General features: G+C 45.4%; 1 protein-coding gene across 11 annotated transcripts in view; it reads right to left on the bottom strand.

Moving 5' to 3' along the window:
* Positions 1-19,352, bottom strand: part of SRGAP2 (SLIT-ROBO Rho GTPase activating protein 2) — a 242,140-nt gene that overhangs the window by 18,302 nt on the left and 204,486 nt on the right. For all 11 annotated transcript variants that reach the window (XM_028129255.2, XM_028129253.2, XM_008154184.3 and 8 more), the window contains exons 12-17: positions 19,240-19,267; positions 17,551-17,575; positions 12,484-12,544; positions 7,200-7,277; positions 6,170-6,304; positions 4,200-4,305 (exon numbers count right to left, since the gene is read on the bottom strand). In XM_028129255.2, the coding sequence (XP_027985056.1) occupies positions 4,200-4,305; positions 6,170-6,304; positions 7,200-7,277; positions 12,484-12,544; positions 17,551-17,575; positions 19,240-19,267 (433 nt within the window). The remainder of the gene's footprint in view (positions 1-4,199; positions 4,306-6,169; positions 6,305-7,199; positions 7,278-12,483; positions 12,545-17,550; positions 17,576-19,239; positions 19,268-19,352) is intronic.

A 19,352-nucleotide genomic window follows, 5' to 3' on the forward strand; every position in this document is an offset into this window, starting at 1 on the left:
AAGACACAGGCATTGTGTACCTTCTTCCATAGAAAAATAATCAAGTTATTAGGGATATTCCATTCTAAGATCTAGGCTTATTTTGTTTAAAAGCCTATCGATTAGCTTTTATATTCCATCAAGCCAGTGGAGTTCTTTCTGGAACAGCTAATGCAATTGTTTTTCATTTTCATAACATCCTCCTCTATTATTACATTCAGGATTTGTTCCGGAAAAGGTCAGCACACTGTTCAACTCCTGCTCAGGCTTCCTCTGGATGTGGTCTGACTTCATTATCGGATATTTATTTATTCTGGGAACTCCCTCTTTCCAGCCAGCAGCTGCTCCAGCCACACCTCCAATCTTGGCCAAGGACCCAAGCCCTTCAATGAGCCACGGCACCTGATTGGCTCCCATTGGCCTCTACTTGTTCAGGCACTGAAGGCTGGGCCAGCTCTGGGTGTACTCCTCCCTCCTGCCCCCCCACTGCAAAACAGTGAGCTCTGCTAAGGAGCTCTGCCTCCTTCGGGGCATCAGCAGAAAGTCCCCAGCACCGGATTCTGCCAGAGCCTAAGAAGACACCCAAACCCTCTGATGCTGAACCGAGGCCCGAGACTCAGCTGACTTCGTGTGAGTTGGGCAGAGTTTACTTCTAGTGCACCCCACATCCAGACTCAAATTACCTAGTTGGTCTCTCTGTAACTCAATGGTTCCCTCCTCTGTTGAAGATTCTGATAGGCTGCCCACCCCCCTTAGAGAATGCCTGCAGAACCTTTGAGATGGTCCAGCGAATGTGAACAACTGTCATGACTCAGAGTCACTGTTTTCTAGGACCTTGTCAACGCAGGGAGGCCGGTGATGTGAGGTTATAGAACTCAGGGGCTGGATCGCTTCTCAGGAGGTCATAAAAAGTTAATTTTGCAATCCTTCTCTGGCTCCTGAGTTAAAAGAGCAGATTCAGAAAAGGCTGGGAGATGTTTCCAAGTCTACTTCTCAGTCAAATAAAACCTTGAGAGAGACTGGAAATGACCTTGGTAAGCTCAGCAGGGACAATTGAGGATGAGGTACCACAAGTTGTAGTGAATCACAGGCTGGCTGGTTCCTGGTGTCATGGAGGGCCCCGGAGGAGGCAGGCCCTGTGTTTGTAGTGTGATCTGACAATATTCTGGTAACACGGAAGGAGACGAGAAGTTTCTGGGATGTCTTATCGTCAAAGGGAAACAAACTCTAGCCCTGAGAATCCAGGCCCAGCTCTGCGAGATGAGAAACGAGGCTGAGCCTTCTAAGGCAAGGCGTATTTAAGTCATATGTGGCTGCAATGCAGGGGACACATCTTTATGGACTGTGGTCTCAGAGGTCCAGGTCCATTTCTTACTCCCATTAAAATATAAACCAAGATCCTTCGCTTCCAATCTGCAACAGGAACACCTAGGGTCAAGGTGGGGCACTGCCTACACCAACGGTTTTTAAAGCCATGGTTCTTAATTTTTGGGGGGACATAGGCTCCTTCAAGGATTTGACAAAAACTAGTAATTATCTCCCCAGAAAATTCATATATGTGCACATACACAATTTTGTATCTAATGGTGTTAATGGTCCTTGGAGACCCTGAAGCCTGTACCCAGTATAAGACCTCAAACACTGGGTTTTGATCTTTAAGGAAACACCTAAACTAAATTATACTGCTAACAGCTCCCCCTCTAAAAAAAATTTTTTTGGCATCAACTTATATACTTGCTGTCTCCTCTAAGAGTTGTGCTATATTTCTATAGTTTTGTCTAGAACACCAGGGAATCCTCCTAATTGATTCCAACTCATCAGCTTTTGTGCAACTTCAAAAGGTTCAACATCATGGCTGGGAACACAGGCTTTTTGGGGGAATGAGAAAATCAGGATTAGCGTGGGAAATTTGTTGTTTGCCATGCACTTTCCTGGACTTTTTACTCTTTAATGATGCACATTTCCCTCTTTGATTACATTTAAAAGAAAAAAACAAAATATCCCAAGAATTTCTGGATCAAACAGACCTGGTTTTGAGTCCTAGCTCCCCTGCTTGCCAATTTATCTAGTTCCCTAGTTTCTTCATTGGAAAATGGAGTCCATTTTATGCCTCCTTTATGGGGCTGTTGTGAAGATTAAATGCAAAGTACTGAGCATTGTGGCTGGCACGTAGGTGGGGTTCCATAGATATTTTCTGTAATTATAATATTCTGACTGTTTCTTGGTACCCGATCCTTGATTCTAGTCCAGGAATGGACAGCAGGGCTGCGGACATTCAGCCATAGTGGATTCACAAGAGCCTATCCGCTTCTCCTGACAGGCATTAATTACCTAACTGGGCAGCATGTGACTGTGTGAGTCATGGGGGGTTCTGAACTCAAAGGCAGCTGTGGTGCTGAGTCAGGGCTTGGCTGATGAGTGGAGCAGACACTGTCATGTGGAGGAGGCAGGCTGCAGAGCCAGCACCCTCTGTCACTCTTCAGGGCCAGCAACAGGGCTAAAGGGCAGGGTGGGTGACCCAGAAAGGTCTCAGGCTGGGGTCACTAACCCAGACACTTACAGAGCCAGGTCCACTTGTAAGCAAGCTGAGGTGCATGAAATGGTCTCTAAACTTGCATTCCTTTGAAGTAGAGACCAATCAACTAGGAAGACTCCTCATTTTCACAGAGAAATATGTGCTAAAAAACCCAAGCCCCTTGGTCTAATTTTTATTTTCTCCTTTTAATAGATTCATGGATCTAGAAAAATATTTCTCCACTATATAAAAAACCATAAAGCAAGAGCGTCACTGAATTCATCCTCGGTATTGGGGAGTGCTCGGGAGGGCGGGGGTCTGGTGAACGGGGCAGTACCTGCCTCATTAGACAGCAGTCCTTACTCCACAGGGAGCTGCTGCCATGTGGGGAGGCAGACCCAGTACTGCCAGATCTAACCATGTTTCCACGAGAAGCTAGAAATCTAGATATTTTTTAAGGATACCCCCGGTATTTAAGCCTTTCAATATTTTCAAGATATAGTGGACTGAAAGGAAACACATCTCTGGGCCTTATCGGGCCCTCAGGTTGCCCATTTATAACCTTTGGTCCAGGAGGTTGAAGGAGATGCTGCAGTGAAAGCAATGTGAAAAGACAGGTGCCTAGAGAAGTATCACATGTCCTCGTTTGCTGACTTTGCTGCCACGTGGCAACTCCAACGCCCTGGGCAAGAACACACTGCATGGATGAGATGCTCTGGCCAAGCCAAGGTCCCCTCAGACCCCTCTTACAGCTACATTGAATCCACGTTTCTCCCCCCGAGTGTCAAGTTCCCATGTTCAGCTGCCAACTTACAATCTCCCCTTGGAGGCCTAACAGGCCCTCAACCTAACATGCCTGCATTGGCACCTGGCTTTGATTCCTTCCTTCACACCTGGTCCTCTCTAACCCCACAAATGGCATCACTACTTCCCCGTCACTCGTGCTAAAAAGACAGAATTCTTCTTGTTCCTCACACTCTACACCCTACCCACCAGGAAGTCCTGTCAATGCCATGTTCAAAATAGATCCAAAACCTGACCCTCCCCACCACCCTCCATCACCTCCCCAGTCTAAGCCACCCTCTCCCCACCCCAGCCGAGATGGTACAATAACCTCTGAAGCGTCGACCTGCTTCTCTTCACTGCCTTTTCTCTTACAGTAAGTTCTCCACGAAGCAGTTGGTGGGTTTTTAAAACACACACATATATATATCAGATCATATGATCAAAGATCACATGGCTTCTCAAATACAAACCATTATAACCATGACTGTCAGGTCTTGAGAGTCTTCAACATCCCTGTGGCTCCTTCCTTTACTTCACTCAGGCTGCTGCTTGTGCCACCTCCTCAGGGAGGCCCTTGCTGACCGTCCCCCTATGGAGGCTCTCTCCCTTTCAGCCCCACCCCATTCAGCCCTGCACTCTATCCCTTAACTGACGCTTCTTTATTTTTCTCCTAAGCACTTACTACTAACTGACGTTTCTGTTATTATCTGTCTCCTCCCCTGGAATGTGAGCTAAATGATATCAGGGCTTTCGTCTCTTATTTTACAATGTATTCTTACACCTACATCTGTGCCCAGCATATAGTAAGTGCTCAGTAATTGCTGCGCTGGAGGAACTGACAATAGATCACTTCTGTATGTAAACTTCTAGTGGCTGACACCAAGGTCTGACCCAGCTGCTTACTGGGAAGTCTACTCACTGATTGAGGAAGGCAAAGAGGTATCTCATGATGATCAGAGTGGTTTTGGGCAGAACCAGGAGGACTTTCCGGATGTGCAGAGCTCTCTCCTGCAGGTTGTCCATTGCTGAAAGAAGAAAACCATGTGTTACTTCCACTGTGGCTGAGATCCCAGGGAGTAATGGTAAGAAAAGCCTGCTACCGGCAGGTGTAATACAGAGAGCGGCCAGGTCAAGTCTATGCTACACTGGTGCACTGTACAAGGCATTTCATCCCTGTGGCTTGGGGGGTAGGGGAATACATGCTGGCTCCAGACACTTACCGGTGCAGGACTTCAGCTCCTTGGGCACAGAAGGGTCTGGAGATATTCTCTAAGCATCTACCCTCTTATTAAGACAACCACACACAAGGAACTATCCATAAACCTGCTATGACTGCTCGACACCCAGCCTTGGAAGGCATATGTATGGGGAGGGAGGGAGCCTGGACAAGTCCTGTCCTGCCTGCTCTACCCATGCGTCGCCTTATCCTCTGCACAAGTCTGGCTTAACTTCTCCTCCCTATCTGCAGTGCAGACAAGAAAAACGTGTCCAGAGACAAGCAATGGCTGCCCATGTTAACAGTGATATTTAGGAGAAAACCAAAGAAGTTCCCTGACTCTCGCTATGAACAGATTGATTACAGGTGTGGCCCCAGGCGAGTGGCCTCCATCATGGCCAGCTTCCCACTTCCTGTGGCCCGTGTGGATATTATGAGTATCTTTTTGTAAAAAAGAAATGAGAAGCAGTGGAGGAGCAGCATTCTCAAGGGGAGAGTTGGGCAGCCAAGGTATCTCGTACTGTCTTGGTCATCCTGGTCTACTTAAGATATTCGACCTAGGCCCAGTCTTAGAAAAAGACATAAAAACAGGAGGGATGCATGGACTTGCTCACCCACAGAACTCATTTCCACCAGACTCCCACAAACAGTGGGTCAACAAATAAAATAAGAGGCTCCTGAATGCTCAGGCCCTTTCCTCTCAGAATAACAGAGGACAGTGCTCAGGGCATATATGAGTCAAACTGGAAACTCGGGGTGGGGGTTGAGGGAAGGAGATCTTGGTGGATCTGGGGAAAAGGCTGGTTTCTCCATCTCAAAGGCACTGCCTTCTCCAGCCTCTGGAGCCACCAATCCAGTGAAATGTGATTCCAGGATGACCCGGTATTAATGCAACTTCCCAGGGATCGCTTTAGAGCAAGAGGCAGAGAACCTCGCAGGGGGATAAAATAGACCATCTCTCTGTGAAAATATATTGCTGCTTTATTTAAAAAATATACTTTTATTGATTTTAGAGAGGAAGGGAGAGGGATAGAGAGATAGAAACATCAATGATGAGAATCATTGATCAGCTGCCTCCTGCACGCCCCCCCATTGGGGATCGAGCCCGCAGCCCAGGCATATGCCCCTGGCCGGAATCGAACCCGGGACCCTTCAGTCCGCAGGCTGACACTCTATCCACTGAGCCAAACCGGCCAGGGCTATTGCTGCTTTTAATGCCCAGAGGGTTTTTATTCCTAGAAGAACATGTATTAAAATATCCACCAGGTAAGCATGCCATGTGCAGAACAACACACAGGAAATAGTTGCAACACCTATGCTTTCTCCCTGTGTATCATGAAAAACACAAGCACTGATGTATCACCTTCCAATAACTGGAAAGGACTATGTCTTATATATGAATATAAATGTAATTTACTGAAGACAAAGCCCAGAGAAGCAAAGGAATTTAAGGTGAATCAGAAAGAAAAAATCCAGGCATGCTAACTGAAATGTCATCCCCCCCGCCCCCGCCCCCCCAAGGGATAAAGGAGTTTTGATGAGGAGGAAAAACTTCAGTGAAAAAAGAAAACATTACTGCAAAGCTTATGAGAAAAAAAGACCCTGTAGAAACTTCTCTGTTGCTACAAGATCCTCTGGCCCAGAGGCCAGTCTGAGGCCAAGACGGTACTTACTCACGCAGGTCATCAGGTCATGGAAGATGTCCTTGGGGAAGAGAGGGTGTTCCAGCCCCCGGAAGTAAAGCTTCAGGACGCCAGCTATGGAGTCCATGTCATGGTCATTCTGGTCCCCAGCCAGCGGGTCCTCTCCTGATAAGCAAACCCCCAAAAACCAAAAAGGGTGAGAGAGGTAAAACACGTAGGATGAAGCAGAGGTGGTGGGGGAGGGGTGACCTAGTCAAGTTCCTCATCCCAGTCCATCAGCTCTCTGTCCAGCATGGCGGCATGACAAGGGTGACCCAGGAACTGAATAAAGCAATGACTGCTTAGGCTCAGGGTCCGCGGGCCAGAGGAGTTCGATAAGCTTGTGCCAGACTAGCTCAGGGACAGTCCCTATGGGCTGGGGATGGGGCACAGCAACTGGCTCTCTGAGAATCACGAAACCAGGCTGGGCCTGAGCTCCTGGGGAGGAAAGCGAGGGCAGGAAGGCCAGCCCCTCTGCGCTGCTCACACTCCTCCTGGCCTGCAACAAAGGACACCTACTTACGAGAGAACAATCATGCTGGAGCTCCCTATGGAAATTTCCTATCAGATGTAATTAGATTTAATGATTGGACCAACCTCAAATTGAAACTATATATATCCATTACAGCGACGGAAATTGCCAAAGCTTGCCCATTACCTTAATAGCCCACAGAATAATAAATGGGCTACAATGAACAGGCACATTAGCCTTGATATTAACTACCACCAAAGGTTCCGGGTGAAGCCATAAACTGCCCAGACACCAGGGTTAACTTCTTGGGTTTCAGCAGATCATCCCCAGGAAACAGGATGAATGGGGCTGAGAAGGAGGCAGCTGAGATGGACGCTGCCATCTCCCTGCGTATCTTGGAAGAAATGTCTTTAACAGAGCAGGTGCCGGGCTGAAGAGGGAGGCGAGCTGGCTTTCCAACCTCTGGGTACCTCTCAGGGAGAAGGAGTGGAGCCAATAGTCCGGGAAGCTGGCAGACATTTGGTCTTATCTTCCAGGCTGTTTTCTCACCTCTCTCAAAGGCGTTTTTGATGTCATTCACTTCCACCTGGGATCCTGACACCCGGAAAATTCCTTCATGCTGCAGACCTTAAAAGTCAGGGAAAAGTGATCAAGAAAAAGCAAATGCACACAGCTCCAAATGCACACATGCCCGTCTCTGCCAGCCAGTGAGTATCTAAGTACCCTTTCTCCCTTCTTCAGGCCAACGGAGAAAACATGTGCAAGGATGCTGAAAAAGTCACTGGAATGAATATGAGGCATTAACGGGAAAAAAGCACTGAGTCAGAGACTTAAGGGAAGAAATCTCTACACGTGGCTCCATAGGGAGACTATGAGACGGGGACTTTCCTCAACCTTTGCCTCTGTTCCCATCTGCAAAGTGGGGAAGTGACCCTCTGGCACCTTCTTATCACCCAGGATCAGGAATAGGAACCTCACGCATGGTAGGCAGGCCTTCAGATAACATCGGAGGAGTGTCAGAAGGTCTGAGATGACAATTATGCTTTAGTTGTTCTAACACTGTTTGGCGGGTCTAGGGCACAATGCTTTGAATACTTATGGGAAAGAGAGGACATGACAACAGACAAAATTGCCAGACACTGTGCTAGCCACCGGTCCTTGACTGCGGCTTCACACAGGAATGTTACACTGTGATAACGTACGTGAGAACTTTGTCGTCTTGGGTTAGAGTAGACATAATCATAGTAAAATAATGCATGCATGGTGATTGCTAAGACATGCTTCATATAAATAAATCAACTGATTCTTTTATATGAAACAGCCATGTAAGTAAAGTAGGGGGGGACCAGCAATCCCATTTTCTAGATGAGGGGACTGATAAGTTATAACCCGCCTTAGGTTGCCTAGGTGGTATGAACCAGAGCCAGGACAAACCCAGGCCTGCTGGCTACAAATGTGTACTCACTCCTGAAGGCCCAGCTTGTGGGGCCTACTAGAGTGGAAGTGTAGAGGACCAGAGCCATCTGTTAGCCTGAACATGGATACGGTTTGTAGAGAGCACCACACATGCAACCGCAGACCTGGTACGGGATCCAGGAAGACGGCATTAGTGCTGGGCCCAGGGTTGGACTGAACTAGCGGCTCTCAGGCCTGCCCCACCTTTCTCGGGAGCCCTGTGTCTCAGTCTTTATTCTGCCAAAGTCTCTCTGTTATGGCACGATCCCTTGAAAATTTTGATGTCAGAGAAATCTCAAACAAATTTCTCTTTAGGAAAACAAAAGAGAATAATGCTACATTTTGCCCATTGTTTTAGGGCTACCTGGTGAGGGGTGACTGAATTCTATCAGCTAGACCAGTGGTCGGCAAACCGCGGCTCGCCAGCCACATGCGGCTCTTTGGCCCCTTGAGTGTGGCTCTTCCACAAAAATACCACGTGCGGGCGCGCATGTACAGTGCGATTGAAACTTCGTGTCCCATGCACAGAAGTCGGTTTTCAGCCTGGGCAAGTCTATTTTGAAGAAGTGGCGTTAGAACACTCAAGGGGCCAAAGAGCCGCATGTGGCTCGCGAGCCGTGGTTTGCCTACCACTGAGCTAGACCACTGGTGGTCCATGAGGTCTGAAAGGTTGGCGATTGCTGAGCTAGACCTTGGAAGGTAAAGCATACAGGCCAGGACTGAACTCCTGAATCCAACTGAAGCACTATTAAGAAGCAAGTAAGGGAAATTCAATCACAGGGCTTGTAACAGGACTTGAGTTCCCTGTTCCAAAGGAATCTCTAGAATAGCCTTCACAGAATGGGAAGCATGTTAAAACCCCTTTACCAATGTCATATCACCATATCAGTTACCAATAGGATGGAACAGCCACATACTGTTTAATCAGAAACAGTCATAGACCCAGTGAGGTGTCAAAACCACAGTAGAATATGGATGTCATCTCAGGGACCAGGCTACACGGCGTGTTCTACTTGGTAAAGCCAACAACTTGCTTGATCATATCCATGATCTTTTTCATTTTTTCTTAGTATAAAGCCAATCAGACTTGGGCAAGTTATTTGGAAATGGCACAAAACCTTCCATTGTGGATCCAGCTGTCACCAAGCATTGTCCTCCTAGAGAATTCTTGCAAGGATTGCTACAGCACCACCTCCTGCTCACGCTACTTTATTCCCTTCATCCTGACAATGATGGAATTTTCCCATTCTGACTCAGTCTTGGTTGTTCCTGACATCCCCTCTCCTTCATTTTCCTGGATCACCCTTACCCACCATTTACAGATGAGCCTCAGATTTCTCATCTATATAATGCGGACTAAATATCTGCCTCCCAGGGGACATGAAAATAGTAAGAATGTGCAAACTGGTGGGCCACAAACACTTCAGAACTGACACAAGTGATGGACCCTATCCCCATTAAGTGCACATAAACAAAAATTTAATCATAGTTTCTAGGGAGTTTAGGGATACTTTGAGTCCCTATTTGGGGAAAAAGTTCAATTTAACTGAACAAATGTTTTTTTGTTTTTTTAAAATAGCTACAATGTACTTTTTTTTTCTTTCTTTAAATCAACAATATATTTATTTGTTCAATCCTGGAATACATATAAAATGGCTTCAGAATTGCTAGCCCATATCCCCATGAAAATAATGACCATCCATGTAGATAGCCAATAAAATATTAGCTTTTGAATTCATCCTTCCTGTATTTCTTCTTGCAGAAGTGAGAGGACACATGTATATTCTTACACCCTCTTCTTTCTTGCATGAAAGGTAACATGCTTTATTATTTTTATTTTTTAACTTTTATTTTATTGGTTTGAGAACGAGAGAGGGAAAGGAGAGAGAGAGATTGATTTGTTGTTTCATTTATTTATGCATTCATTGGTTGCTTCTTGTATGTGCCCAGAAAAAGGATCAAAACCACAACCTTGGTGTATGGGGACGACTCTAACCAACTAAACAACAGAACCAGGGCTAAAGGCAGCATGCTTTAGATACTCTTTTGCACTTTGCTTTTGCATTTGACAATATATCCTGGAAGTCTCTCCATGTCATTTCCTGGAGATCCTCCTCATTCTTTTTTGGTAGCTGTACAGTATTCCACTGCATGGATATACCACAGTTAATTCAACCACTTTTCTATAAAAGGCATTTAGGTTGTTTCTAATATTTTGTAATTACAAGTGATCCTGCAATAAATAAACTTGTGCATATGTAGTTTTATGCTGTTGTGTATCTTTAGGGTAAATCCCATAAGGATTGCTGATCAAAAGACAGGTGCATATGCAATTTTGCCAAATTCCCCCCCAAAAGGGCTGTAGCAATTTGCATTGCCGTCAGCAATATGCAAGCACACCACAGAAGCATGCTAAGATACAATACCAAAACCCATCCACTTCTCAGCTCTTCCACAGCTAACACCCTGGCCCAGGCCACTGTTGTCTTCCCTGGGATACTGCAGTAGCCTCCTATAAAAAACCCCTCCCTGTTCAGAATTCTCCAATAGCTTCCCACTCACTCAGAACAAAACCCAAATACCCACCCTAGCCAACGAAGCCCTGAAGTATGACCACTCTCCTCTCCACTCACTCTGTTCCAGCCACACTGGCCTCCTGTGTGCTGGCCCTTGAGAATGCCAAAGATATCTGCATTTGATGTTCCTTCTCCCCAAATACCCTCATGGCTCTGCTCCTTCAGGACTCTGCTCAAATGTCACCTTAGGTGACCCTAGGCTTTTCCTGACCCTGCCTAGAACAGTGGCCCCTCTCCATTCTCCATCCCCTCACCTCACTTTACTTTTCTTCATGACACTCACCAATACCTGGCATATTATATATTAATTTATTTATGGACTATACAAGTGATCATTTATTTATTTGCCCTTTAGTAGAATATAGGGCTCATGAAGAAAGAAACTTTTTCTTGGCACACAATGAGCAACCGATGAATATGTCTGTTGAATGAATGAATGAATGAATAGAGTGCATGGATGAATAAATAGGAGTGCAGACACTCTTCTTCTTATTGTCCTTTAGGCACAAATAATTCTTCCTCCCATGAACTTAGTTTGGACTTATCTTTGCCAATTGCTTGACCATTAATCATTACTATCTTGTGAAATTTCTTATGCTGCTGTTCTGAATTACTAAAGCTTATCTCTTTTTAAGTTTTCACTTGCTCATTTATTTTCTCCCGACTGTATCATAAAACCAGGGAAAGACAGCAACAGTGTATTGTCCCTGTTTCTGTTTTCCTGTTTGGCAATGCATGGCGCCCTGCATGAATCAGGGGCTTGATAAATATTTGTTGACTGTTCAATAGTGATGTAAAATGCTGTTACTTCAAGTGAATAGAGATAAGATGAAAAATTGTAGCTGATTAGAATGGGGTAAGTTGTAGGCATGCTAACATAATTACTATTTCAAAAATGAACCCAAGCAATGTCTCAGTGTATCAGGAAGAGGAAGGAGACCAGCAATTATCTACACATCTCCTTGGCTCCTAGAGGGTCATTCTGTCTTTTTTTCCCCATAACTAGACAGGACAGCACCTTAAAACAGCTTCTAATGCCTAGTTCCTAGAAATCTTCATGGTGCTAGCTCAGATATCTGTGCTCTATAAACACACTCGTACACTTAGAAGATCAATTCTCTGGCAGTTCGCCTCTATCCCTAAATTCTGTCCAAGCAACCAAGGACTGATGAACAAGGAATGGAGTTTCTGAGGCTGAGCTTTATCTAAGCAGAAGATAGCATGATTTGACTCGGGGAAGAAGGAGCCGGTCATGACCGACTCTCAAATGTGGGCTACAACTTTAAGACCAGCTTCTAACTGCGCTCTTGGCGATGCTGTATACAGTGAGGCCAAACAGAACAAAGAACAAAACCTGAATGTTTTTAGGAATCAATGCAACATTACAAAAGGAGATGTTTGCAAAGCAGTCTGATGCAAAACGCCAACGTGACATAATGGTGAAGGCTGTGCAGTGGGAGATACTGACACGTGCAAAGATGGTGAGTAATGGTGAAACTACCAGCACACACCATGCCAGCTGTACTAATTCACATAACAGCTGTAATCTAAAACTCACTCACAAGCTAGAAAAGGAAGTGTGGTAAATGGCTGAGGCCTTCTGGGTCAAAACATGTGATGTCTTTCTCTCAAGGTCTATGTGTGGCCATTCTGAAGTAGAAAATGCTACATGAACAAATACGATTTTATTCCTCTTCTGAGAATGTCAGGATGGGAAGTCAGTCTCTACGCTTACTGCTGAAAGAATTCCTGGAAGTTCTTCCCGACTTTGCAAATATGAGCAAGGCTAGCACCCTGCTTACCGTGTCTGCTGATAAACCGGATACAGCTTTCCACCACCAGAGGAATTGCCTGGCTGGAATCCTGAAAAGCCAAAGAGAAACACGTTAGGATCTCTAAACAGGGATAGCCCAGGGTCAGAGAAAACGGGACCAAGTGTGAGGAACTTGTCTCAGCTGGTCAGTGGCTGGTCCACAGAAAAGTATCCGGCTTCTCCGCCCTTTAGGCTCCAGAGCTCATAAACAACAATCTGCTTAGAATGTCATACAGATGCCTTAAGTCCAGCATGTCCTACATGAAACCGATCATCTTTTATCCCAAATCAGATCCTTACCTTCAGCCATCCAATCAATACATTTTTGTCAAGTTTGCCTCCTAAATATCTCTCAAATCCATTCCCTTTTCTCCCTCTCTACTGCCACCAATCCAGCCCAATTCATCATTTTTTCAATCCCCACCCTTGTTGTCCTCCAAACCATGCTCTTCTTCCTTTATATAGTGGTTAGGTGATCTTTAAAAGTTTACTCTCTAGGCTAAACTCTTTGAAAGACTCCTCCTGCAGGCCTCTCAGATGTCAGTTTTTGCTCTGCCATTTTGCTATACAACCCTGAAATTTATTTAACTTCTTTGGACATCAATTTCATATCTTCACACTAGGGAGGGGATTGGTGGTGAGGAGAGTAATATTTCCTATTGGCACATAAACATTAGTATTGAGCATTGACAGAGGAACTCATAGATGTGTTGGGCCATGTACTAAGTGCTTTAGATGGATTGGTCCTGGTAACAACCCTAGGGGGTATATATTATGATTATCCTCATTTCACAAATGAGAAAACAAAGGCTTAGCAAGATGAAATAGCTGCTTATGGTGACATAGTAGTTAAGTGGCAGAGCCAGGATTCAAACCCAGGTATTCTCCTGAGACTGAACCTATCTCTACCACCCATACCACATCCTAGGAACTCAGCAAACATTGCCAGGTGCACATACCAAATATTGTAAAAACCAGTAGGGTTTTGTAATGCAACTAAACACACAATGGAGAAGAAAGGGATCAGGCAAAGGGGCCCCTAAACCTAGTTAGAAAGGGCTGTAGATGTTTAGGACAGAGACTGTACTCTCTAGTGGGATGGGCCCTGTGGCTTCTGTCTCTTTCCCAGTTGGCCTGTACCCTTCCCTGGCTTTGAATTTCCAACTATAACCATGGGGCCTGGCCACTTTAGGGAAGTAGCTGGGCCTCACGGAGAAGTTAGGGTGAGAGAGGAGCTGGCATGGTCTCTAGCTCCCAAGCTTATTGGGAACCCAGGGTGCTGCCAAAGGGAGTACTGCGTGGGCCAAGGCAGAGCTGCAGTCAGGAAGGTCTTAGTGACCCCCAAACCCATCTGCTTCCCCCAGCTTCCCAGCTGCAGTAGCCAGTGTCTGCCCTCTTGCTGCCATCCTGACTTCTGCCAGTCAACCTGGCTGATTTTAGGGTTAAAATCCTTGTCAGTTCTTCCATACTCTAATGAAGAAACTATTTAAAACAAATAAACAAAAAACACACCAAACCCCCCATTTTGGGAAGTCTTTTTATGTTTATAAGTGTTACATATTTTTTATTTACAAAGAGTAGTAGCAGTGATATGAAGGTTTGCAAAGTTTTTCTGGTTCTAGATTTACAAAGACCCAGAGGGAGGGAAGCTCACAAAGCTCACAAAGTTGCTGGCTTCAACAAGCTGAGAACAACATTTTGCCTAGACTTGAAGGTAGTTAAAGGGAGGTATACAGGGTTGCAGAAAGCAAGGATTAAAGACATTAACCTGCATGTCCACAGTCAACAGGACAGGAGTGTGTCAGAAGTAGCTCAGAGAGGTAATCTGTGGGCAGACAAGAGGGGGCCAGAGGTGAGCTGCCCCACTGTGGAAGAGTATTCTCCTGGGCCACACTGCTCCAATGGGGCCTAAGGAAGAGTCCAGGGGGAGCAAAACCTGGACAAAGGCATGAAGGCTTCAGACCCTCCTAAGGGGCCCCAAAAACTCTCACTTCACCATCGATTTTGCATACAGCTGGCCAGGCAGTCTCTCTGTGTGTCTTACTCGGGGTCTGTCTCTCCTGTTCTTCTCTCCTTCCCACCTCCAACATTAGAATCCACCCCAGTTTAATTCTTTTATTTAGAATATTTTTGGTCCTTTAATTCCAGGGTTGGAAGGGGTTTTTAAAGGACAATTGGTCCATATCCCCATTCAATCACATTAAGGGAACTTTAAACCGAAGGGAGAAAGGTAGCAGGCATAACTGGAAATAACAGTAAAGCAGCAATCCGGTGGTTTGCAGGAGTGAACCATCAGGAAGGTGGACAGATAATGTAAAAATAATTCCTTGTATGGCATAATTTGCCATGAGTGAGAGTTAGGATTTTGTCGGGTACTGATCTCTGTTACATTTGTTAGCTTTCCGTTTTCACTAAGGGAGAATATACTACCTAACAACATAATAGATGTGGGTAATGAGAAGAAAAGAGGCGCCAAAGATAAAATTTGGGACTTCTGGGGCTGTGAAGAATGGGGGGTCCCAATAAGAGAAATAAAGACATTAGGGGAAGTGCTACGGTAGTTAAAACATGGTGGGGAAGGTGAGAGACTGATGCTATCCCATGAGGGTGGGAGGTGCTATCTTTACCCTCAAGCAGCAATGTCCAGCAACCAGTTAGGAGTCAGATCCAAGACCAGGCTGACATCACGATGGAACAAGTGGGAACTAAAGAAAGGAGAGAAAGGTTCACTAAGGAAACAAAGTGACAGGGGAAAGACTATGGAGAGAAGTAAGAGGGCCAAGCCTCGGGAAATGCCTGAATGCAGAGGACTGGAGAAAGAAGGGCCACCAAGGAAGATATGGAAGCCACAGGAAAGAGGAAACGCTGGGCTGAGGGGAGCAGGGAGAGTTTGGAAGCAGCAGTTGAGGTATCTCTTTTTGAAGAAAAGTCTGAGATGGTTTGAACCTAGGGTCAAAAATGACTGGAACCCATTAGGGAATCTCAAAAAACAAAAGCTACCAGATTCATCCTCTTGTTTGGCTGATTTGCAATAAACAAACAAACAATTATTTATTCCCTGGTTACTTACAAGAATGCTCATCATCCAAATTACTTACTATTACCCTCATGACTATCAGAAAAACGCTTTATTAATCCACCATTAGATTTGAGCTGTTGGACAAAAACTGGGGCAGCAGAATGAAAATAAGGTCTTTATTTGATTGGGGCTTTTGGCGTATCCTGGAACTTTTATGCAAATCTAGCAACAGGCAAATATGCTTGGCCTGCAACTGCTTAGGTGCAACAGGATGCAAGCCAGATGGGTACCATTCCTCTCCATGGAGAGTCCAACCAGGTGTGCAAACCACTGCCAAACAGTGGTGGTCTATGGCACTCCTGCAGCCAGAGTGGAGGTGTGGAGCCCTTGGGCATACTCTCTATCCATGAGTAGGAGGTCCAGTTTTAGTCCAGGAACTGAAAGGAACAAGCTCTGAGTTCAATCCTATTCTTAAGTGTTTAAGGGGAAAAAAGGTTTGCTTTCTCTTTAAGAGATCCACTGATTAATTTTAAATGCATTAAGTTATCCCTGGGAGTCAATCCATTCTTCTCGTTTTAAATGAAATTATGGCAGAAAAAGGGAAGAAGAAAAAAATTAAAGGAACAGGAGGAAAGAGAATTGCAATGAACTTTCTATAATTTTAAAAATATGTAATTGTATCCAATGGTGGTCTCATTAAAATGAGATCCAAAGCAGAGAAGGCAAAACAAAACAAAACAAAAACCAACAGTGACAGCAAAGCTAAGACAAGGGAGGGCTATGTCATCTGGGTCCCCCAGCTGGATGACCCAGCCAGCCAGAGCCGTCACATCGGCTGAAGACCCTGCTGGGCTGCCAACACCACAGAAACGAGGTGGCCTCTATATTCGATTATCTCCCTGTGGCAACAGTCACTGTGATTTACCTAAAAAGATTTTTTAAAGCCTGGATCAGCTTTCCCCTGAGTCTATACAAAGACATTTCTAAGCTCTTCTCACCTCCTCCCTGCTAACTGCCTACTACATAGCTGGTATGAGCTTAGGAGATACAAAATAATTTCAGTATTTGCCATGAAGAACAAATTAGGAAGTCAAATTTGCTACTGCAAAACACAATTCAATTAATTTTTTAAACAAGCCCAAATGCTGTTTAGATTATATTATCCGTTGATGTAGATTATCCATCCACGGCTTTCTAAGATCTCCCCTAAATATAGGTAATGAGAGCTAGCTGCCCAGTGTCGGATTTTAATCCAACACTGAAGATCATGCACAAAATTGCCTGCCTATCAATCCTAGGTCAGACTTATCTTTGCATTTTTAGGATGTCTTAGAAATATACCTAGGATGACCACACCACTAGAAACAAGTATCTGCAAACATAAAGCAAGAGTGCCTGGCGTGGGTGATTGGCTGCTGGGAGCTTCTGCCCTATTGGTACAGATGTATGAAGTGTGAGGCCTTTCTCCTGGCCTTCGGAAGGACTGACACCAGGGCAGTTCTGGCACAATCTGCTACAGTCAAATCAAACGTCACTATGTAAGATGAACAAATCAGAAAGATCATGGCCACTCTAGCTAAACAAACTAAATCAATGAAGTAGCCATAATATTAAACACTAGAGGCCCAGTGCATGAATTTGTGCCTGGGGTGGGGTCCGGCCGGCCCACCCCGATCAGGGCCATTGGGGCTGGGCCGACCAAGGGGAGGGGCCACAGTGGTTGGCTGGTTGGCCCCACCCGACTGATGGGGGGAGGGGGCAATCGGGGGCAGGGCCGGCCGGGGGGAGGGGCCACGGGAGGTTGAGTGGGGGGGTCAATAGGGGCTCCCCGATTGGCTGCCACACTGCGCATCATAGCAACTGGTAATTCTGGTTGCTTGGCTTTTATATATATAGATGCTATGACTACATGGTACATTCCAAACACAGACATGAAGTCAGATAAGTGCCTGTCTTGCCTACAGCGGAATTCCATAGATGTCAATGGGAGATTATCATTTTCACACCAGACCAGCCTGGCTCTTGCTGGGCTCTTACCTGCTTCCTCACGGTTGAGCTGCGCCTGTGGTTGACCCCATAGGATCAGAGAGGACCAATCCAGCAAAAGGGAGGAAAAAGAAAATGGGGTTAAAAACAGTCTGTTCGGTGGTTAATGAAACAAGTCACATTATTCTGCTAAGACCCAGAATTGGCTAAAAGACTTGATAAGTTACTTTCCAAATAAAACCCATTAAAGCTCTTTTCACAAACGTACAGAGTTTCTGCTTTTAATGTCTGTCACCATTCAAAATCAGAATAGAAGGGAATTGATTCAATTTGCAGTAAAAAAATATTTGGGGTTGACAGTAAGATCTCCCTGCAAGGAAACACTAGCAAACACCAAAGGAGGCTACAGATTTCTCTCTTGGAAATACTTTGGCAAAAGAGAGAGAGCAATTTTTCTTTAAAAATTTAGAGGGTAGAGTGTCCAGATTGGAAGGAACCTTGGGGATCCTCTAGCTGTGTTTAGCCTCAGAAGGCTTTCTCCAAAGGAATCTCAGAGGCACAGTGCTCCAAGGAATAGAAGCAGTGTTGCCTTGTCTGACTGAAGGTAGGGGCCAGGACCTAGCTACTGGGCTCCCTCTGCCCCTTTCATCAGGCTGCCCCTCATGAACCTCTCTGGAACCCTAGAGCTCCTCAGATCTAGTGCAATGCTCTTTGTCTCATAGATGAGAAAACTGGAGTTCAGAGAAGCAAAAGAGCGGCCCAAAGTCACACAGTGAAATAACACAGCATAAGGGAATTCAACTTATACTAAGACTATATCACCATGAAGATACACTCCACAGAATTCTATTATCCTGGTTCCCTCCAGTTATCAAGATTAATGGAACCTTTATTGTAATCCACAATGACAAAACGATGAAAGCCAAATGAAGCTATTTCTAAATAACGAGCCTATGATTGTAAATGGCCTCATGATCATTGTGTGTGTTGGCAGATATAAGTGGTTGATATAATGGGCTAACCCAGGGTCTCTAAGGAGTCCGGCCATTAAAGCTCTTTCTCCAGTTAAATCAGCACATTTTTAGGCATCTGAGAACTGTTGGCTGAATGAATGCCTTGCTCTCTGCCAGCTCACGAGTTTTCTCATAGCAGCTCCATCACTGGGAGGGAAAATATTTGGCTGGGGTGGGGAAGGAAGGGGAAGGTGGAGAAAGACTGGGAGGGTTGCATACTTGTACACCAGGCCAGGATTTCTACCAATGCTGTTTGGCAAGACTACGCAATGTAATATTTCAATATCCAACAACAGCCACTAATAGGGGCTGTCATCTTTTCTCAAATGCTATCTCCTGATCTTCCTTCTCAGGGTCAGAGACTTTCCAAAACCCACATGATTAAGTCTAGCAGCTGAGGTTAGGTTACCAGGATCCTCCCTCCAGAGTGGAACATTTCTTTTCCTTGCAATGTAGTGGCTTCTGGGATTATTTCAGCAAATGATAACTCCCCATCCCTCAGTTCTGCTTAGGTTTTTTCCTAAGTCCCAGCAGATCCCACTTCCATTTGGGGCCAGGTGGTGTCAGCAAGGCAAAGGGAAAAAGCAACCTCTGCCCTGGGCCACTCCTTTGCAAAGCCATCTGATGCCTTTGAAAATCGAAGCCTTGGCTCTTTATCAGGCTGGGATCTCCCTAACCCCAGGCCTGTTCCCAGGTCTGTTCCCAGATCGTCCCAAGTCACACCTACCTGGCCAGACTGCAATCTGTCCTCTGACCTGTTGGAAAGACAAAAGCAAAAAGCACATGTTGAAGCAGAGGGTGAAAGAGTGAGACTTGCTTCTGGGAATCACCATGTCTGCC

The sequence above is a fragment of the Eptesicus fuscus genome, chromosome 22 (assembly GCF_027574615.1).
Source record: "Eptesicus fuscus isolate TK198812 chromosome 22, DD_ASM_mEF_20220401, whole genome shotgun sequence".
NCBI lineage: Eukaryota > Metazoa > Chordata > Mammalia > Chiroptera > Vespertilionidae > Eptesicus > Eptesicus fuscus.